This window comes from Pongo abelii, chromosome 11, assembly GCF_028885655.2.
Source record: "Pongo abelii isolate AG06213 chromosome 11, NHGRI_mPonAbe1-v2.0_pri, whole genome shotgun sequence".
NCBI classification, from domain to species: domain Eukaryota; kingdom Metazoa; phylum Chordata; class Mammalia; order Primates; family Hominidae; genus Pongo; species Pongo abelii.
In genome coordinates this window covers 136696418-136719670 of record NC_071996.2, presented here as the reverse complement: position 1 = coordinate 136719670, position 23253 = coordinate 136696418, and the positions used below count along the sequence as shown (strand labels likewise).

Here is a 23253-nt window from a genome sequence, read left to right as displayed (position 1 = left end):
TGGACACACGCAGCTCTTCCATAGCCATGAAACAGCTTTAGACAATATGCCTAGAAATGTCACCCGGAAAGGGTGTTTCCTAAACACAGTTTGTGCTAAATGCTGCTGGCTCAGGGGAGCCTGTCCATCTCCCACTTGCTTTCGGACGCTGCAGACCCCCCGAGAAAGACGCTGTGATCTCCAATGAGCAAGAGGGGCCAGGGCGACAACAGGCAGCTGCTGCTCAGGCCCTCACACCAGCTCTTTGAGGTCTGGACCTGGGCCCAACACTCTCTGGTTGAGTCAGAGCCCCAGCTTTCAGGGAACCTCGAGTGGGTCACAGTCTGCCCTGAGGGCCAGGGATTGGACCCTGCTTGCCACCTACAAGGGACTGAGGGGTCAGTACATTCATGGCCACCCCTGCCCCTAGGGCTGCACAGGCCACAGGGGGACCCCTCACAGTAACTGAGTGTCCCCTTGAGTCATCCACCTGCAGCCCCACTTCTCTGATCTGCTTCGTGAGTCCTTTCCAGGGAGAGGAGATATGGGGCAAAGTGCCAAGTATGAAAGGCGTTTATAAGAAGGCTCCGGGCAGTTCCGCCCAGAAGGTGGCTCAGCAGCCACTTACTCTCCAAGCAGCTCGAGTGGAACTCCAGGTAGAATTTGGTCTGGGACTTGGTCTTCAATGTGGCGTAGCACCTGAGAAACTCAATCTGTCCTTGGCTGTCGACAGTCCCGGGACCTGGAACAGGGGAGAACACGGATTCAGTTCCACAATGTGCCTGGAGATGGAGCATTTCAAATTAGTTCTCATGCCACATACTGAGCTCCTTCTCAGGGTCCCAGGAAGGTGGGAGTCTAGTGGGAGGAGAACTAAAGCTACAGCGAAATCCAGCACCCAGCCAAGCATCCTGAACCTCTCTGATGCATCGTGAGCTGGCCAGGGCAGACAGCGGGGCAGAAAGATGCAGAGTCCCAGGAGTCCGGACCTCATTTCATCTCTGTCACTAAAGCTGTGTGACCTCAGGCAATACCCCCACAATTTCAGGCTCCCAGCTAGTTCCAGCAAAAAGACTTTGTACAATGGCTCGGTTGCTCAATACCCAAATCAATGCTGTTTCTGAGTTCAGATAATCAGGGCTAGCAGCTCTTTCTCCCTTAGGCACAGTTATCCCCACTCCTTACTCTGGACTCCATAAGCTCATTTGTACAGAGTTAACTTGCCTGCAACTGTATTAATTTAGATGATGCTTTTGCAAGCATCCTTAAGCTGCTTTTAAACAAGTGTTCTGTCCTTTCATAGAAATTTTGAGCCACAGAACAGAGACTTGTTCGGAGACCATGAACAAACCTTTCCTTCCTCCATCCCTCAGATCCTTCCTTCTTTCCTTTCTCTTTCTAAACCTCACAGTGCCCAGTCCAGGCTTAGCTTAGGTAGATGTCCTGTCAATGCTCAATCCCCGTGATCAGTGTTTTCCAGCATCTGCTGCGTACTGAGCCCCCGTGGAGGGAAGCCCAGCCCGACACAGAGGATGCCCTACCCCGGAATAGAGGAGGAGATGGCAAGGGCAACCCCTTCAAAGCTGCAGGAGCTCAGAGAAAGGAGAGATGGGTGGAAGTCAGGGAAGAGGTCCAGCCTAAGGTCTAGGAAGATTCTAGAAAGGCACAGTGGCCAGACTTAGGAAGGAGACACGATGGTGGGTCAAGGCTTAGGTGGAGGAGGGAGGTCACATTTCCGGGGCCATGGATGTTAGATACAATAGGATGGAGAAAAGCACCCCAGGAAGACAGTGCTCTGGCCTCACGTGTGTCCCCCAGGGCATGAAGGACACAGAGCAAGATGGTCTTTCCTTGTATTTGGGTCCCCTATGCTTGGTCTTCCTAAAGGAGCCCGGTGACCACTGGGCTGACCACAGAAGCAGAGACTGGGGCGAGACATCATGGCTCCCTGGTCACCTAGGCCAAGGGCTGGATGGGCACATTACAGAGAACACCTGGCCCAGCTGGGACGAGGGTGGCCTGGCAACCAGGGCTGAGCTGGATTATTTGAAAAATTACCTGCAAATCTAAATATTATTTACTGTGGTGTTTCCCAAAACTCAGTCATCTGCATCCCATCTTAACGATTTTTACCATCTCTGCCTACCACGCACCTGTGCTACTCTTTACTTAACATTATCTCTAAATAGACTCACTTTTTAAAATTAAGTGTAGCTGAATAAGGTATATCACAATACTAAATGGAAAAGCAACGGTGCTTGCCTTAAACAGAAGACATAAATTTAAAACATGTTAAAATAAAGGCATTACTAATAAATGTTTATTCATGTCCCCCGCCTCCTCCTCCCACCCCACCCGGAGAATTGTCTTCCTTGTCTTCAGACCACTCCTTGGTAAACACTGATTTACCCACATTTTCAGACTAAAATTGAGGCTCAAAATGCTGACATACTTGCCAAGCAGAGCAAGTAAATTCTCTGGACGGAAATTGTGCTGTGGCTGGGACATGAAGAAACTGACTGATACTGTGGACTTGCCTGGGAAAATGAGCCTTCCTCTAATGCAGACCACTGACTGTCACCCAAAGACAAGCTCCCAACACTCCTTGTCATTGAGGAAAACAGAGAAACAGACACCGTCCTTTGCTTACCGTTCTTGGAGACAAACTGGGAAGTGACCCCTGCCTCAAATGTGGCAAAGACAGGGCTGTGGTCACTCGTCATGATGTCGCTGGTACTGCCTGCAGGGGAGGGAAGGCATTTTTAAACAGGGAAGGAGAAGCCCTTCCGGTCAGGCCAAGGATGGCAACCCTAAAGCAGAAAGAAACTTTAGTTATGGAGCCCTCCAGAAGTGCGAAGGTTTTGCACCTGTTGTCCTGTTGTCCTTCCACAGCAATGCTTAAAAGGGTTCAGTGGAAGACTGTGTGGACACTGCCTCCTCCACGGACAAAAGAAGCCTGTGCTCATTTTTCCTAAAGACCTATGACTTTTTGAATTGATTAGGGAGTGTGGACCATGGAGATTTTTCTGGTCTAATCATTTTGTTTATTTATGTATTTACTTATTTTTGAGACAGAGTCTTGCTCTGTTGCCCAGGCTGGAGTGCAGTGGTGCGATCTCGGCTTACTGCAACCTCCACCTCCCAGGCTCAAGCAATTCTCATGCCTCAGCCACCCAAGTAGCTGGGGTTACAGGTGCGTGCCACCACGCCCAGCTAATCTTTATGTATTTTGTAGAGATGAGGTTTCGCCATGTTGGCCAGGCTGGTCTTGAACTCCTGACCTAAGGTGATCCACCTGCCTCGGCTTCCCAAGTGCTGGGATTACAGACGTGAGCCACCACGCCTGGCTCACTTTATTTTATTGATGAGGAGCCCCAAACACAGAGTGGGAAGGGGACTTAAGGCCACTCAGCTCATCAGTGGGAGAGACGGGACACCTTCTCCATCCCACAATGCCTCATAGAACCAGGAGAGAGCGGAGGATGCTAAGTGTAGAAAACTCTGTTAAGGAGCTTGGTGCTTGGGTGAGAACGGAGGCAGCAGAGCACTTTGGGAAGGGGCAAGAGAAAGAGGACAGTTCTAGAAAGACAGTTCTTTCAAGATAGCCCGTTGGAGATGCCTGGCAGGAAATAGGCACTCAAGGCTGGAGATGCGTCTTTAGATGTGGAGTCTTGGGATTCGGTGGAAGCAGAAGACCTGAGCGTGTCTGGGCTTTCACATGAAGGATGAGAAGAGACAAGGATGGAATTCCAGGGCACACCAACCATGAATGGGCGGGCAAAGGAAAAACCGCCAGCAAAGGAGACCAAGGAGGTGATAAAACAGAGTTGGCATCCATTTCTAGAAAGCATTTGCAAATCAGCAAGAAAAAGATAAACACTCCACCCTTCAACCAACCAAAGGATATGGACAGAAAATTCACCAAAAAATACAGATGGCTAATAAACATGAAAAGAAAAAAAACTCACTTACTAAGGATCACCAGAGAAACACATGGAAACTATGAGACAGAACAGAGAAAGGGACAGGAGAGAAGGACGGGAATGGGGGCACTGGTTGGTAGTGGAGAAGGAATAGATGGAGTCAAGGGTCCAGGGGCGAAGGCTAGGCAGGAAAGAAAGAGGAGGCTACCCCTTCTCTGAGACAGGAGGGAGGAAGATGTGAGGGCATCAGCTTAAAAACTGGACCTGAGGCCAAGTGCGGTGGCTCACGCCTGTAATCCCAGCACTTTGAGAGGCCGAGGTGGGTGGATCACTTGAGGCCAGGAGTTCGACATCAGCCTGGCCAACATGGCAAAACTCTGTCTCTACTAAAAATACAAAAATTAGCCGGGCATGGTGGTGGGCGCCTGTAATCCCAGCTGCTTGGGAGGCTGAGGCAGGAGAATCTCTTGAACCTGGGAGGCTGACGTTGCAGTGAGCCAAGATGGCGCCACTGCACTCCAGCCTGGATAACAAAGCAAGACTGTCTCAAAAAACAAATCAAAACAAAACAAAAACAAAAAACTGGACATGAGCTGGAAGAAATCAGTGAGGTCCAGTGCTGTGTGAGGCAGGAGAGGATGGAGGTGGGGAGTCAGGTTGAGCACAGGGGTACAGGTTTGCTGTGGCAGTGGAGGAAGGGTATTCCAGGGAGAATTTAATGGGTTGACAAGCAGGGCTTTTTTTTAAGCATTCTCAGAATATTTCAGATATGTACTGAACATAATAGCAATGGCACTACAGTGTGCCCTTAAGCCTAGGAGGTGGACTGTAAGATGGGTGACCCTCAAAGACCCAGTCCTCCTCCCAGTAACCACACTCTCTGCGGTCCCCTCCCACCATGAGTCTGGGCTTGGCCATGTGACTTTCTTTGCCCAATGGGACCTTAGTAAACATGAGGCCAACAGAGCCTTAAGAAGAACTTCCATTGGTGAGACTTTCAGCTGGGAATGCTGAGATCAGGAGGCTAAGAAGCCGCCACTGGCCTGCTGGATGATGAGTACCACCCCTATGCCTGCTGACAGCCAGCCGACCCCAGATCTGATGGGCTGCTGCCTGAGTGTGCCCAGATGACACCAACTAGAGCCGAGGTGAGCAGTCCAAATTCAGCCTAGCGCAGAGACTCGTGAGCAAATAAATGTTTGCTTAAAGTCACTGAGTTTTAGGACAGTTTGTTATGCAGCAATAGACAGCTGATACACCTGGCTATATTAATTGTCATGAGAAGACTGAGGCTCCCAGGTCACCCCTGTTTCCTGAGCTCTGGACATTCACTCCCTTTTCTTTTCCAACATCTTATCTCCCCTCAACCCCAACTCATTAAAAGCTTCTACTGAGCCCTCTGGCACTCAATTAAATATCATTAGCAAAATTCCCTGTATCTTTAATCTTCCTATCACCTCCCAAACTCGGCTGTCCCCGGAAGACACTGCTGCCTCTCTGGTGAGGCTTGTTTTCCTCCCCAGCCCTCATATTCTGGGCCCAGAGGTGGGGGCAAAGAGTGTCCTCCCTGCTCCTCATTGCCACTTCCGGACTGATCTCCCTCCTCTTTCTCTAAAGCCTCCACTGTCGAGCAGTTTTGAATGCCAAGTTTAGGTGCAAAACAGTAACTGGTAATTCTACAAGCCTCCACTATCTCCTGACTCTCGGCAGAGGCTGGCTGAGGCAGACAGATGGTTGAGACAAGAATTGGCAGGATGCGCGGAGCTGCAGGATGTGGGAAGGACAGTATTGACAGGGTTGACCCTGCGTGTGGCTGGGAAGGAGTGACAGGCCTGGAGAGTCCGAGGGGTGGCGGGGAGGGAAGGCACAAGTGAGGACGCTGCAGACAGAGGGTACGACTCAGGCACTTTGAGCTTTGGAAGCTGGAACAATGCCCTGGACGTGGCTGTGAGGGCAGGTTGCCTTCCCACACGTCTAAAGGTGTTGTGTGAAGTTCGTCTAGTGACGTCACTTCTGGGAGACAGAGCTCAGTCCTTCAGCAAGGAATGCAGGGTGCGTGTGTTAAACTGTTTCAGGGTAGCTGCTCTGGGCTCTTCTGGGCAGTAGGAGGAGACATGCACCGGAATGGAAGTCAGTTCAATGTATAGGACCAGAGTTAAATTTGTGAGACCAACTTTGCCAGTCCCCAGAGACAGAGTGGGAGCCACAAAGGTGGCCAGTGGGCAGCATTCCCCCGCCCCTCTCCTTGCTCCAAGGACCGGGGTGGCCATCCTTTAGAGGCCGTTGTGTGGGAATTTACAGTGTTTTAAAAATAATACCACTGGGCCTGGCGCAGTGGCTCAGGCCTGTAATCCCAGCACTTGGGGAGACTGAGGTGGGTGGATCATCTGAAGTCAGGAGTCCGAGACCAGCCTGATCAACATGGTGTAACCCCATCTCTACTAAAAATACAAAAAATTAGCCAGGCGTGGTGCTGCATGCCTGATATCCCAGCTACTCGGGAGTCTGAGGCAGGAGAATCACTTGAACCTGGCAGGCGGAGGTTGCAGGGAGCCGAGATTTTGCCACTGCACTCCAGCCTGGGCGACTGAGAGAGACTCCATCTCAATCAATCAATCAATCAATAATAAAATACCATAATTCTCAGTCAGTGAAGTGTTCAAAGCAACTCTGTTCTGTGGATTTTTAAGGTCTTACTTTGTAAGTAATGGGAACTAATCAGTAGCTTTTCAGAATAAGCATTCAGGCAATTAAGAACTCCTTCAGTGCACCTTCAACTTTGAGGGTCAAGAGTTAACAGTCATTTATTTCTTTCATTTTTTTCAGAGATGGGGTCTACGTTGCCCAGGCTGGTTTTGAACTACTGGGCTCAAACGATCCTCCCACCTCAGCCTCTTGAGCAGCTGAGACTATAGGTACGTGGCACAGTGCCTGGCTAACAGTTATTTCTTAATTGTTTTGAGAACTTATTCCATAATTATTTATTTTAATATTACATATTATGCCTTTTAAAAATCAATTTAACTCAATTTATTGTTAAACTTCCCCAAATATATATGTGTATATATGTGTACACACTTGTGACATGTATTAGTTTGAGCCATATGAATTTCCAATAACTATTTCTGACCTACAAAAACACTTTCATATGGTTCACACTTAATATGTTCTTTTCAAAAGAAATAAAACTGAATTTTTAAAAAAGTGCTCCAGGTTGGCCACAGTGGCTCACGCCTGTAATCTCAGCACTTTGGGAGGCCGAGGTGGGCTGATCACCTGAGGTCAGGAGTTTGCAACCAGCCTGGCCAACATGGTGAAATCCCGTCTCTACTAAAAATACAAAAATTAGCCAGGCATGGTGGCGGGAGACTGTAATCCCAGCTGCTTGGGGAGGCTGCGGCACGAGAATCGCTTGAACCCAGGAGGTGGAAGTTGTGGTGAGATGAGATCACGCCATTGTACTCCAGCCTGGGTGACAGAGTGAGACTCTGTCTCAAAAAGAAAAAGAAAAAAAGTACTCTATAATTCAAATGTCTCCTAAAGCAGGGGATATGGATTAGGTGGCAGCACAAGACAGGCAGGGAAGCATCAACATTTCCAGGTCGCCTGATTAGGGTTACAGTGAATTCTCTGATCCTGGTTCTGCTTTCCCCAGTGTTTGGACTCACCATAAGACTGACACACCACGTGCACCAGGGGATAAGACTTCCAGAGGACTCGGTCACACCAGGAAGGCAAGTTGTACTTCATCTGCAAATCAAAGTCACAGGCTTTATAAAATGCCTCTTATTATTATTTTTTTAATCAGTAAAAGAACAGATTAACTGGTGGCCTCTGTAATCCTCAAATTAATTGGCTGTTGGCTTTTTATAGAATTTCCCTGTAGGTGGCTTTAAACTTTTTTCACATGGCTCAAGTCCAGACTCCACTGCCACGCCTTCTTCTTTAAAATAAGATAACTCGCCTTGCTGTATTCCCTCACTTATCCTCCTGACTACTTCAGTATCCCTTGTATCTTCACCTTCTCTTACTTTCTTTCTGACTCAGATGAACCCCCACCTGTATTTTCAACTCAGTCTCTGCTCACTTTCTGCAGCCACTTACTTTAATAACACACTTCAGCTTCCACCCCCAGTTCTATTCATCCATCTGTCCACCTCTTCATCTCCCCATCTACCCATCTTTACTCATTCACCCATCCATCCATCCACCTACCCACCTATTCATTCATCCATCCACCCATCCACTTATCTACCTATTCATCCATCTATCCATCCACCCATCCATCCAACCACCTGTCCATTCATCCATCCACCCATCCATCCACCCATCCATCCACCCACCCATCCATCCACCCACCGACCTATCCATCCATCCATCCACCCATCCACCTATCCATCCATTTATCCATCCATCCATCCATTCATCCATCCATCCCTCCACCCACCCACACATCCATCCATCTATCCATCCATCCATCCACCTACCCATTTGCCTATTCATCCATCCATCCATCTGTTCATCCATTCATCCACCTATACATCCATCCATCCATCCATCCATCCCTCCGCCCACCCACCTAACCCTTCACCTCCATCCATCCATCCATCCATCATCCATCCCTCCGCCCACCCACCTACCCATTTACCTATCCATCCATCCATCCATCCACCCACCCATCCACCTATCCATCCATTTATCCATCCATCCATCCATCCATCCATCCATCCATCCCTCCACCCACCCACACATCCATCCATCCACCCACCCACCTACCCATTCTCCTATTCATCAATCCATCCCTCCGCCCACCCACCTACCCATTTACCTATCCATCCATCCATCCATCCACCCACCCATCCACCTATCCATCCATTTATCCATCCATCCATCCATCCATCCATCCATCCATCCATCCCTCCACCCACCCACACATCCATCCATCCACCCACCCACCTACCCATTCTCCTATTCATCCATCCATCTACTCATCCATCCATCCATCCATCCCTGCACCCACCCACCTACCCATTCACCTATCCATCCATCTATCCATCCATCCATCTATTCATCCATTCATCCACCTATCCACCCATCCATCCATCCATTCACCCACCCACACATCCGTCCATCTATCCATCCACCTATCCATCCATCCATCCATCCACTCACCCACCCATCCATTCACCTATTCATCCATCCATCTGTTCATCCATCCATCCATCCATCCATCCATCCATCCACCCATTCTCCTGTTCTTCCATCCATCTACTCATCCATCCATCCATCCGCTCATCCACCTACCCATTCATCCATCTGCCCACCCACCTACCCATTCATTCATCCATCCATCCATCCATCCATCCATCCATCCATCCATCCATCCATCTATTCACCCATTCATCCACCCATCCATCCGTCTATTCACCCATTCATCCACCTATCCACCCAGCCATCCATCCATTCACCCACCCACACATCCATCCATCTATCCATCCACCCACCCACCTATCCATTCGCCTATTCATCCATCCATCCATCTATTCATCCATCCATCCATCCATCCATCTATCCATCCATCGCACCCATCCACTCATCCATTGACCCATTCACACACCCGTATACCTACTTATCCAATCACTCAAACAGTATCTATTAATACTATATGACAAGCCCTCTCCAGGGCCTCAGGCTGCAATGATGAGCAAGATGTCCATTGGGTGGGGTAGACAAGGTAAACTGGCAATAACAACCCTCTTTTATCAATATCCTTATCCCCTCATGTTCTAGCTCTTTCTTCTCTGTCTACAAACATAAAGGAACTCATCCTGAAAGAGCCTACCTCTGTCATCTCCTTCAATTACTTTTCTCTTTTCTTCCTTTTACCAATTTTCTTTCAAGAATGTTCTATTTTCAGGCTGGGCATGGTGGCTCACACCTGTAATCCCAGCACTTTGGGAGGCCGAGGCGGATGGATCACCTGAGGTCGGGAGTTCGAGACCAGCCTGACCAACATGGTGAAACCCCATCTCTACTAAAAATACACAATTATCCAGGAGTGGTGGCACATGCCTGTAATCCCAGCTACTCAGGAGGCTGAGGCAGGAGAATCGCTTGAACCCAGAAGGTGGAGGTTGTGGTGAGCTGAGATTGCACCACTGCCCTCCAGCCTGGGCAATAACAGCAAAACTCCATCTCAAAAAAAAAAAAAAAAAAGTTTTATTTTCATTCTCTCTACTTCTGAACCATTCACTTTTTAAAAACACTTTAGGTACAACTTACATAAAGTGTACTAACCGTAAGTGTACAGTCCCATGAATTTTTATGTTTGTATATACCCACTTACCCACTACCCAGAGCAAGATATAGAAAACCGCCATCATCCTAACGGTTCCCTCATATGCCTTCCTTGTCAATACCAGAGCCTCCTAAAGGTGAGCATTAGTGCGACTAACATCTTCATTGATTAATTTGTTTGAACTTATATAAATGGACTGGCTCAGTAGATACTCTTTTATGTTGGACTCCTTCAGCCACTTTATTGCTTATAAAAGTTCCATTGTTTATAAGTATCACATTTATCTACTCTACTGTTAATGGACATAGGGTTGTTTTCAGTTTTGAAGATTACAAACAAAGCTGCCATAAACATTCTTTTTTTTTTTTTTTTGAGATAGAGTTTCGCCCTGTTGCTGAGGTTGGAGTGCAGTGGCATGGTCTCGGCTCACTACAATCTCCACCTCCCAGGTTCCAGTGATTCTCCTGCCTCAGCCTCCCGAATAGCTGGGATTACAGGCGCCCACCAGCATGCCAGGCTAATTTTTGTATTTTTAGTAGAGACGGGTTTCGACGTGTTGGCCAGACTGTTCTCGAACTCCTGACCTCAGGTGATTCACCTGCCTTGGCCTCCCAAAGCTCTGGGATTACAGGCATGAGCCACCATGCCCAGCCAAACATTCTTATACCTATTTTTGGTGAACAAATATACAAATTTCTCTTGAACACACACCAAAGTGGAATTACTGAATCATAGAATAGGTGGATTTTTAGTTTTCATTGATTCTGCCAAACAGTTAGTTACATCTTTTTTTTTTTTTTTTTTTTTTTGAGACAGGGTCTCACTCTGTTGCCCAGGCTGGAGTGCAGTGGGGCAATCTCAGCTCACTGCAACCTCTGCCTGCCGGATCCAAACAATTCTCCTGACTCAGCCTTCTGAGTAGCTGGGATCACAGGAGTGTGCCACCACGCCTGGCCAATTTTTGTATTTTCAGTAGAGATGAGGTTTCACCATGTTGCCCAGGCTGGTCTTGAACTCCTGACCTCAAATAATTTACCGGCCTCAGCTCCCAAAGTGTTGGGAATACAGGCATGAGCCACCGTGCCCAGCCTAAACAGTTACTTCTTAATGTTGCAGTTCTCTGCATCGGCTGCCCCTGAGAATTACCCGTGGGGCTCCACAAATAGTCATGTACCACAATAATGGACTGCATATAGGACAGAGGTCCTACAAAATTATAATGGAGCTGGAAAAATCCCCATCACCTAGTGATGCTGTAGCTGTCATCACATCACAGCGCAACACATTACTCACGTGCTTCTGGGGACGCTGGTGCAAACCAGCCCACTGCACTGCCAGTTGTGCAAAAGCATAACAGTACAATTCTGTTCAGTACATAATATTTGATAATGATAAACAACTGTCACTCATTTCCGTGCTTATGATATTATTTATCATTAGAGTGTATTCCTACTTATAAGAAAATGTTAACTATAAAATAGCCTCAGGCAAGTCCTTCCGGAGGTACCAGAAGAAGGCATTGTCATCATAGGAGATGATAGCTCCATGTTATTGCCCCGAGGACCTTCCAGTGGGACGAGATGTGGAGGTGGGAGATAATGTCATTGACCATCCTGAGCCCGTGTCAGCCTAGGCTAATGTGTGCATTTATGGTTTTTTTTTTTTTTTTATTGAGACGGAGCCTTGCTCCAAGCTGGAGTGCAGTTGCGTGATCTCGGTTCGCTGCAACCTCTGCTTCCAGGGTTCAAGCGATTCTCCTGTCTCAGCCTCCCAAGTAGCTGGGATTACAGGTGCGCACCACCACGCCTGGCTAATTTTTGTATTTTTAGTAGAGACAGAGTTTTGCCATGTTGACCAGGCTGGTCTCGAACTCTTGACCTCAGGTGACTCACCCGCCTCGGCCTCTCAAAATGCTGGGATTACAGGCATAAGCCACGGTGCCCGGCCTATGTCTTAATTTTCAACAAAAAAGTCAATGTAAATGAGAGTTATGAAATTTTAAAACTAGAAAAAAAGCTTATAGATTAAGAATATAAAGAAAGAAAATATTTCAGTACAGTTGTACAATGTGTTTGTATTTTAAGCTACATTTTATTACAAAAGCATCAAAAATTAAATTGTTTATAAAAAGCTTATAAATAAAAAAATTACAGTAAGCCAAGGTTAGTTTATTATTGAAAAAAGAAAATTTAAAAAATAAATGTAGGGTAGCCTAAGTGTACAGTGTTTGTAAGGTCTACAGCAGTGCACAGTAATGTCCTCGGCCTTCACGCTCATTCACTTACTTGCTGACTCACCCAGAGCAACTTCCAAGCCTGCATGCTTCATTCATGGTACGTGCCCTATACAGGTGTACCACCTTCTTTTTTTTTTTTTTGAGACAGAGTCTTGCTCTGTCACCCAGGCTGGTGTGCAATGGCACGATCTCGCCTCACTGCAACTTCCGTCTCCCGGGTTCAAGCGATTCTCTTGCCTCAGCCTCCCGAGGAGCTGGGGTTACAGGTGTGTACCGCCATGCATGGCTAATTTTTGTATTTTTAGTAGAGACAAGGTTTCACCATGTTGGCCAGGCTGGCCTTGAACTCGTAACCTCAAGTGATCCACCCACCTCGGCCTCCCAAAGTGCTGGGATTATAGGCATGAGCCACTGCACCCAGCCCATTTTTTTCTTTTTATAGCATATTTTTACTGTACCTTTTTAATGTTTAGATACACAAAAACTTATCATTGTGTTACAGTTGCCTACAGTATTCAGTAAAGTAACATGCTATATGGGTTTGTAGTCTAGGATCAATAGGCCACACCATCTAACTGAAGTGGGCTTTGTGTATATACACTCCATGAGGTTCCCACAATGACGAAGTCACCTAATGACACGCTTCTTGGAACACATCCCCGTTGTTAAGCGATGCATCACTATTTTCAGCTGCCTTCTGGGTATTTTCTCTGGGTTCTTCCGCTAATGTCATACAATCAGTAAGTCTGAAAACAAGTTCTATTTTTTTCCCCTTCAAGCCAGCTCCACCTTGTGATTTTCCAGTTTTTATCAATGGCAATCAGGTCTCCCAATATATCCTGCTTTCCCCCTTTCTTTCATTTTCACTGTTTTTTCCCTGATTCGACCCTAGCTGTTGCTCAGCTGAATGCGCACAACGGCCTCCTCACCAATGCCCCTGCTGCGTCCTCATCCTTTACTGCAATGCCCACAATTCTACATATGCCACTCTGACGCACCGGTGCCCGGCAGAGCTTGCAGTGGCCCCCTGTGGCCTGTCATCCTGGCATCTAGGACCGGCCACTCTCCCATCTCAGGCCCTCATCTGCCTCAACTTAAACTCACGTCAAACCAAGCCATCCTTCACCAGCCTGCACAGGGATCCACATGGACCTGCTCTGACAGTGCCTTTGGGCCAGGTGACCTTACCCACACAGCAGGCAGTGGACCCGGCGGAACAGGGTGTCCCATCCTGGGGGTCCCAGCCTCGTGGGTGACAGCAGTCCGGGATCGCCTCCTGTCCTCTCAGTTGTATTCTCTTCCTCTCCTGCTCTGTTCTAAAATCCACCCAGCGCTTGGCCTTCCTCTCCCACGTCCAGTTCTTCACTTGCCCCTGAGCCCAGATGGGGCCCAGAACTCTTTCAGATGACACTTTGAGCTTGTGCTCTATTGCCCTAGGCTTCTAGCGGGCCTGGGTACCTCACTGCCTCAGCCATTCGACCCTTGAACCCTGCCAGGGGCTGGCTTCCCTGATCCTTCCCTGCCCTGGCATTGTCATATTCTGGCTCTGGCTACAGCTAGTTGCATATTTGTCTTGCTTTTCCTACTGTGAAGTCCCTGGAGTAGACATCTTTGCTCTCCCATCACCTAGGAGAGTGCCTAACCCATAATAGGCCATCAGGAAATATCTTTGAACAAATGAATACATATTTTATTGCATCTTTCCCCAAACACTGTTCCTTGGAAAACAAGTGGCCTCATAAGATATTAATTGGTGTTCCATGAATAACTGAGTTTGGCATACAGATTTCCTCATGGAGAACCACAATCCTCTTGGGCCCATAAAGGCTCTGGTAAGTCCTGCAGCGAAGAAACCTGCTTAATGTTAATTCACTCGGCAGTTTAGCAAATATATTTGATCACGGGACTTTAAAAAAATGATCTTCAGAACCCAGTTAAGGAAATAATACTTTAAAATCCTCTCAGCATCTTAGAGTATCTGGACAGAAGGTAAATCACAAGGGTTATTTTCCCAGCTCAAAGCAGTGCACAAGTGTGGCTGCCCATTTACTCTGTAACACAAATCAGCATGTGCTTTCTAATTTTTTTCTTTCCTTTTTTTTTTTTTTTTTTTTTTTTTTGCCTAATGGATGAAGACACTTTCTGTTCACCTTTTGGGAACAGACACGAGCGGGGAGGAGATGGAGGGGCAGGGGAGGTGTCTATGAAGAGGACTCACCCCTGTCGCTTTCTGCTTGGTGTAGGCATATTTGTCCCGAGTCAGTCTTTCAAAACGGTAGGTTGGGGCAAACGTGATTTCTTCCTCCTCTGAAACAGAGAGACTTTCATTTCAATTCTGATTCCCCAGGTTTTGCATCTGGCCAATTTTCCCTATTCTTCTGGTAGGAAATTGGGGGAAAGGGGACGAAAGGATGGCTGGAAAGGCTCCAAGAGGAGAGGCTGTTGATTTTTTTTTTTTTTTTTTTGAGACAGAGTCTCGCTTTGCTGCCCAGGCTGGAGTGCAGTGGCGTGATCTCGGCTCACTGCAAGCTCCACCTCCCGGGTTCACGCCATTCTCCTGCCTCAGCCTCCCAAGTAGCTGGGACTACAGGTGCCCGCCACCACGCCTGGCTAATTTTTTGTATTTTTTTTAAGTAGAGACGGGGTTTCACCATATTAGCCAGGATGGTCTTGATCTCCTGACCTCGTAATCCGCCCGCCTCGGCCTCCCAAAGTGCTGGGATTACAGGCATGAGCCACCGCGCCCGGCCGGGGCTGCTGCTCTTACCGAAGTGCAGGAAGACCTTCTGCTCCCTCCTCTCTGTGAGCAGCTGGTCGTGGGACAGGAGGTCTGCGTACTGCTGCTGCTTGATTTTCTGGATGATGGTTTCTGCCTCCTGGAAATAGAACATGCCCGGGCCTCTGGTGAGAAGCCCTGCTGATCCAGGCCTGGCAAGCTTCGGGGCTGGGGGCGGGCAGCTGGATGACCCGGGCTGCAGAGTGATGGTGGCAGGGTGGCTGTGACGGTTATGGGAACCAGGTGTGAGCACAGGGGAACCGTGAGGAGCGGCTGAGGCTCAGTAATGGAAACAGCGTTGAGCCCCCAAGGGGAGCAGCCGCCTCAGCCCACTTGGTTCACGTGTCTCCACGACCACCTGCCCCAAGCGGACTCAAGGGAGCCTCCATCTCATACAGCCCCAGCCCCAGCCCCAGGCGGGCAGCCCCTTACCCAGGTAGGCAGATCCACACGGTAGTTAAGATCCCCAAACCAGAAGAGGTGCGTGAAGCGGTGAGTGATGTTAAAGGGACTCAGCTTCTTGTCGCCCAGGGCCAGGAACCGGAGAATGTTCATATAGTTTTGGTTTCGCCTAATGCAAGAAAAAAGCGGCCATCTAGCACGGGGTCACTGGTTCCCCCTCCACTGTGGCAGGAAGTCACTCCTGCCATAGGTGGGGGGTGAGGAGCATAGCAGGTGGGGGAAAGTGAGACTTAGCCCTCCAGCCCTGCTGCAGCAGACCACCTTAGTGTGCAAATATGGCACAGGCAGGATGCAAAGGGCATTTGAGGCCACACTGGGTGCACAGAGGGCAGGGGCCCTGGAGCAGCAGCATCTGCTCAGCAGAGAATCAGAACAGTGAAGATTCTAGATTGCTGTCTTCATTCCTGGGCCCCAGCTAGGCAAGATCAGCTTGGATTTGTAAGGAGGCCCCAGAGGAGGCTTTCCGCTTTAGAAACAGTGTTAGTTAGGGGTCTACCAGGCTAACGACGCAAGGAAATATCTTTTCTGACCTTCAGACAAAATTCCTCCACACGTGAGGTCACTATTGTGCTGCAGTTGCCTTTAATGAGACTGTGGTAGGCCCTGAAAGGCCACAGGACATCCACAGGGTCAAAGGCAGGAGCTGAGCAGGTCCTTCTCGTGCTTAGAGGTGTGAGGCGTGTCTGGGCAGACAGCCCAAATGCACACTCTTGTGGGGAAGGAGTTCCATTACCTGAGTTTCTTTTCACTTCCCGAAGTCAAGTGGCTGTTGACGAACCCTAAAGAGGTTCCATTGAACATGAACGACACCCCCACGGCTCCCTTGTTCCCTAAAAAGAAGAGCAGAAAGAAGAATAAAAATATCAAACAGACACAATTGCCAAGGGGCCAGAAATCACCTGAAGGCAGGGTGAGAGGTGCTGTGAGTGAGGAGCTGGCAAGGGGAGGGCGAAACGGGGTCGTGCGGGGTGGGAGCTGCTGGGCAGAGAGGGGGAGATGAGAAAATGCAGGAGCAGTGCAGATGGCGGCAGCCTCGGGCTTCTCCGCGGGGCAGAGGAAGGCGGCTGCTGCGATCCTCCCCTGGCATCGCTCTCTAAAGTGACCAGGGTGCTAAGTGGGCAGCCAGAAGCCCTGGGAAGATTCAGAAGGTTCCAGCCTGGGTGGGCTGATCTCCCTCCCAGCGAATTCAAGGTTCCTGGGGAGACCAAAAACCCACACTGAGATCACACCTTTTTCTGCCAACGTTCTGATCTATTCCAGGTCAGTGGTTCCCAAAGGATGTTCCCTGGACCAGCAGCTGCACATCACCTGGGAACTTCATGGAAGGGCAGATTCTCAGCCCCACCCCAGACCTACTGAATCCGAAATCCTGGGATGGGGCCCAGTAATCTGTGTTTGACAAGCCCTCCAGTGTCAGTGGTGGGCAAATGCTGGCTCACTGCCAGCTGCAAATGGTTTTACATTTGTAAATGGTTGGAAACAATTCAAAAGAAAAACAATCTTTGTCATTCATGAAAATACGAAATTCAAATTTCAGTGTTCATAAAGAACATGTTACTGGAACACAGCCATGCCTATTGACTTCTGGATTGTCTGTAGCTGCTTTCAGACTACGATGGCAGAGCTGAAGCACTGTGACAGTTGTGTGGCCCAAAGAGCCTAGAATATTCACCATCTGGCCTTCTATGGAAAACGCTTGTCAACCCCTGCTCTAGTTGATTCTGACACATGCAGGTGAGAACCTGCTCTGTCCAACACAGGCACAGGCCACGGGTGACTATCAAACACCTGAAATGTGGCTGGTACAAAATGAGACGGGTTGTGAGTGTAAAATACACATTGGAATTGTGGCCTTGGTAAGAAACACAGACTGTAAAATATCTAATAACCTTTTACATTGAATATCTATTGAAATAATTGTATTTTGGATGTATGAAGTTCAATAAAATCTATTATTGAAATTAATTTCACTTGTTTCCTTTTTAATGTGGCTACTAGAAAATTTGATCTATTGATCATAATAGATCAAATTGTAATCTATTTTGATCATAAATCTATTTATTTATTATCTATTTGGCTCCCATTTTCTTTTCTTTCTTTCTCTTTTTTTTGGAGACGGAGTCTCACTCTGTCTCCCAGGCTGGAGTACAGTGGCATGATCTCTGCTCACTGCAACCTCCGTCTCCCAGGTTCAAGCAATTCTCCTGTCTCCGCCTCCCGAGTAGCTGGGACTACAGGTGCGCACCACCACACCCAGCTAATTTTTTGTATTTTAGTAGAGCCAAGGTTTCACTGTGTTGCCCAGGTTGGTCTCAAACTACTGAGCTCCGGCAATCTGCCTGCCTCGGCCTCCCAAAGTGCTAGGATTACAGGCGTGAACCACCGCACCCGGCCCCATTTTCTTTTGGTTGGACAGCTCCGGATAGGCCATAGGCTGAAGGGACCCCTGGATATCACCTGGCTCAGCCTCCTCAGGACCCAGTGGGGGAGTACACAGGCTTTCTGCCCTCCAGCCCTCTCCACTGCACCTAGCTCTCCAACCCTGCCCCTCTGCCCCCAACCCGGGAGGGTGACCTGGAACTGAGCAACTGGTTCCGGTCCCGACAGCCTGGTTTCAATCCCTCCCCACCACTTTCTTATCCCTGGGCCTTGGGCAAGTTGTGGATCATCGCCATAGACTCTGTTTCTTCATCTGCGAATGGGAATAATAAAAGTCCCTGCCCGAGTGTTTGTATTATTTTTTTCTAATTTGAGATAAAGTCTGTGTCACCCAGGCTGGAGTACAGTGGCATGATCTCAGCTCACTGCAACCTCCACCTCTCGGGTTCAAGCGATTCTCCTGCCTCAGCCTCCCAAGCAGCTGGGATTACAAGTGCGCACCACCACATCCAACTAATTTTTGTATTTTTAGTAGAGATGGGATTTCACCATGTTGGCCAGGCTGGTCTCGAACTCCTGAACTCAAGTGATCCACCTGCCTCGGCCTTCCAAAGTGCTGGGATTACAGGCGTGAGCCTACCACGCCGACCAGCATTTGCTGTTCCTGTCCTGTCCAAATTATGGCTTGGAGCCATTTCAGGGGAGTGGAGGAGGGAGGCTGGCCCCAGGGCAGAGAGGAGGGGAAGGAGGGGAAGGTGTGTGTGAGCTGCACAGCCCAGAAGCTGCCCTGCAATGGTCATAAAGCTGGGACTCTGGCCAGGCCTTTCTCCTCACCCCTCAGATGCCAGTCGCACTGCCCTTCTCAGGGAGGCCCCTGACCTCTGCTCTCTGCCCACGCCACACACTCCTTCGCCAGCGCGCTCCCTCCCAGGAACTGGCTTCTTTCCCTCCCGTCTGCTCATGCAATGTGTGTCAGGTCCACATGAGCAGAGCTCCTGCCTGCTCAGAAGCTGACCCGGTGCCCAGCCCCGAGGCCAGGATGACCAGGAACTGGTCTGGCTGAGGGGGTGGTTTTATGTGGCCCCAGGAGGTCCGAGCATATTCTGCACAGCTGGGCAGGGGCTGGTGGGAGGGACTGGAAGCCCAGGGAGCGATGGAATCCACACCCGGGACTGTTCCTGGGCAGCAGGAGGGCGTGGGCGCAGCCAGGACAGCCACGCCAGCCCCACCCTTCTACTGTGGCAGGAAGGAAGGGGGACGAGTGGGGGTGGACGCGGGCAGTTTGCGGTTTGTCAGCAGAAAAGCTGAGAGAGCTTTGCACGTTCAATTGCAGCAATTCTTCTATTTCCTGTTATCTCTGGGACTCTGTCCTGTTCCTGACTCCACTGACTCCAACCACCAAAAACCACTGGCCTCGCCCCTGATGCCAGCCCTGGAGCCCTGTGTGTGTAACACCCCACATGCACACACGCGCGCACACACACACACACACACACACACACACACAGAGGCTCTAGCACTTATGCACATGCACTCGGACACCCACCCTCACATACCTAGACTCTCATAAACACACACAAACACACATGCATGGACTCACACACACACAGACATTCACACACTCATAGATATGGGGTGGTACACTCATACACGGACTCACATACATAGACTCACATAAAGACACTCACAAACACATGCATGGACTCACACACACTCATAGATACGGGGTGGTACACTCACACATGGACTCACATACATAGACTCACATAAACACACTCACAAACACAGATGCATGAACACACACACACTCATAGATATGGGATGGTACACTCACACACGGACTCACATACATAGACTCACATAAACACACACTCACAAACACACATGCATGGACTCACACACACATAGACACTCACACACTCATAGATATGGAGTGGTACACACACACGGACTCATACATAGACTCACATAAACACACTCACAAACACATGAATGGACACATACACAGACACACACACTTATACATATGGGGTGGTATGCTCACACAGGGACTCACATACATAGACTCACATAAACACACAAACACATGCATGGACACACACACTCATAGATACGGGGTGGTACACTCACACACGGACTCACATATGTAGACTCACATAAACACACACAAACACATATGCATGCACTCACACACGCATACAGATACTCACACACTCATAGATATGGGTGGTACGCTCACACATGGACTCACATACATAGACTCACATAAACACACTCAAACACATGCATAGACTCACACACATATAGACACACACTCATAGATACGGGGTGGTACGCTCACACATGGACTCACATAAACATGCTCACAAACACACAACCATAAACTCTCACACCTACACAGGCTCACACACTCACATGCACGCTCTCACTCACACAAACTCACATACACAGACCTACTCACACACACATCCTACACACACACACAGGCTTGCACTCTTACACTCATGAAGACTTCTTGCCCTTGTTACTGCTCTCTGAAGCCAGTGACTCTCCACTGACACCAGCGTTTCCAGATCCAACCTGGTGCACAGGGACCGAGGGCAGGGGCCAGCCACCTCCCGCCTGTCTTATAAGGAAGGTCTCACTGGCACACAGCCACTCCCATTCGCTTTCTGGGTTGACTGTGGCTGCTTTCCTCCCAGAAAGGCAGGGAGGAATAGTGTTGAGTGGCCTGCAAAGCCTGAAATATTTACTATCAGGCCCTTCCCTTTCCTGCAAAAGTCGGCCAATCCCTGTTCTAGGTTCTTGCTACTCCAAGTGGGTCCCACAGGCTGACCAGCAGCGCTCAAGTCGCCTGGGAACCTGTCAGAAACTTGGAACCCTGGGTTCCACCCAAGATCTACTGAGTCAGAACCTGCCTTTTAGCTAGATCCCTGGGACTGCTGGTGTAGACCCTGAGTGAGTTTCAGCCAGGGAGACTAACCACCCCTATTTGCTGAGGACTGAGCAGGGATCTGAGGATGTGAGGCTCTCTGTTTATAACCCGGGGAACTACTGGTGGGATCAGGATGATGTGGTCGCGTGAGTTGAGGCAGAGGGTGTGGGAGGAACATAGGGTCCCCGCCCTGCTCACCCAGTGTGTTTGCAATGCCTGTCTTCACGTTGTCAGTACAGATGTGGCTGATCCGGTTCTCATGCTCAGGCTTGGCCAGCACCACGATGCGGATGTTCCAGAGCGTATGGATGGCGACCTGGTGGGAGGACAACGTTGCAATACTCGGCTCAAGTGTAGGGTGTGAACCAGGGCACAGTGATTCACACCCAGCCCCAGCCGCAGCCCCTGGGTGTAGGGTATCCTGTCTGTAATCCCAACCCTTCAGGGGACTCCCAACGATGCTTGATAGGTGAGACAAAGCATCCTAAAGATGAGAACCGGGGCTGACCAAGGGTGGGAAGATAGAGGACTCAGTGGTTTTCAGCAATACCCCACAGATCTCATTTATTTCTGAATACAGACGCATCTCTCAGTGGGGGCCTCCAGACATCCTTGAAAACTGAGAGCTGATAGGCTGAGCCCGCCCTTGCCTCTGAGACAGCCCAGCCGAGCAAAGATCCTGTCCCGGAAGCCCACCCACGGTGCGGCCAGCTGCTCACTGTTTTAAAAGTCACACTGGTGATTTCTTGCAGGGAGTGTTTGAGGATCTCCAGCCACTCCTTCTCACTCAGGGGGTCCTCTTGGGTGCCGATCACGTAAATGTCATGGGGGATGTAGTCGGCAGAGTCGTCCCGCGTCTTTCCCTGCCCCTTGGAGAGAAACCAGGACGTGATCTTCTTGGGAGGGGGGGCGTTACCTTCAACAGCAAAACCCAACACCAAGTGAGTCAAAGGCACATCGAGTCAAAGCATTAGGAGAATTCAAAACAGAGGGCGGGAGTGTGAGGGAGGTCACGTCGTTACACAAGACCATCCAGGCAGACCAAAGAAATGCCTGCAATGGAGGCCTGGGCACCAACCTCACCCAGGATGTTGGTTAGGGCTAGAGCTCAGTTAAGCCTCTTCTTAAACATAATATTAAATTTCAAGGTATAGAAGCACCAGAAGATTCCCTGATGTCAGACACTGTCCTGCACTTTGAGGCTATGATAATTGAGACACAATCCTGTCCCTCAAGGAACTCACATCCTATTCTCAAGACAGCCAAGGGAACTGACAAGTTTTAGATGGCGGGTTCTAACCCATTGTTGGGAGACAACAAAGGCTCCCTTGCAAGACAGATCCCAGCCCAGAGTGGAGAGATGCCTGGGTATGAGCCAGAGAAACGGGACAGCATGGAAACTCCTCTGCATTCCCATTTCAAAACTGAGTTAAAGCAGCTCACCCAAGAAATTTTGAACGGTTCTCCCTACAATGCCCTTGAAGGATGAGCAAACTTTGTTCCTCAAAGAGGTGAGTTTCTTGCCTTACAAGTGCAAAGAAGCCAAGCATTGGAGTAAATGGACTGTGGCTAAATTCTGCTCCCCCAGGAGGCTCAAAGTGGGTGCCTGAACTCCCGGGCTGGTGGGTCCCCGGCCCTCCTGCAGCATGGCCTCAGCTGGCTCTTTCCATACTCTTCTGTGGGAAGGGCACCCCTGCCCTTGTGTCATGGACATCCCTGACCATGTCCAGAGAGAGGAGATCAGGCAGACTATTGTCTCTTATTAGAAACACTGAAAGGGACCGAAGGGGACAAGTGACCCCCTGGGGCACTGGCTCGGGCTCTACTCCAGGGCTGCTGTGGCCCTGGGACACGAGTGACACGCTGTCACTTCACTTCCAGGAGTCCCCTGCCAGCCACTGCTCACCCTCTTCCTCCCAGACTCCTCTCAGGACAAGGGTAGGGGACACGTGACACCCAGTGAAATTCCAATTTCAGATAAACTGGTAGTTTTTAGAATAAGTTTATCTGGATGTCTTCTATCTAATTTATTTCTACCTGAACACTTACACTAAAAAATTATTTAGTATTATTTATATTTAGTAGGGTGCATGTGTTTAGTATATAAATATACAGTATATATGTTTAATACAAAATGTATTTAGCATATATTTAGTATATTATTAGCTGTATGCTTAAACTAAATAATATTACTTAGTATAATTCATATTTAATATAATAATTACATTTATTTAGCATATGTATATATACTGTATGTATTTAGCA

The 23253-nt window shown here is 49.0% G+C and overlaps 1 protein-coding gene across 2 annotated transcripts in view; it reads right to left on the bottom strand.

Moving 5' to 3' along the window:
* The window catches only part of INPP5D (inositol polyphosphate-5-phosphatase D), a 147797-nt gene that overhangs the window by 19735 nt on the left and 104809 nt on the right, over nt 1–23253 (bottom strand). For both annotated transcript variants that reach the window (XM_024243528.2, XM_054550008.2), the window contains 9 exons: nt 21708–21904; nt 21187–21304; nt 16408–16504; nt 15645–15783; nt 15204–15312; nt 14655–14743; nt 7571–7652; nt 2630–2719; nt 608–721 (listed from right to left, as the gene is read on the bottom strand). In XM_024243528.2, coding sequence (XP_024099296.1) covers nt 608–721; nt 2630–2719; nt 7571–7652; nt 14655–14743; nt 15204–15312; nt 15645–15783; nt 16408–16504; nt 21187–21304; nt 21708–21904 — 1035 coding nt within the window. The remainder of the gene's footprint in view (nt 1–607; nt 722–2629; nt 2720–7570; nt 7653–14654; nt 14744–15203; nt 15313–15644; nt 15784–16407; nt 16505–21186; nt 21305–21707; nt 21905–23253) is intronic.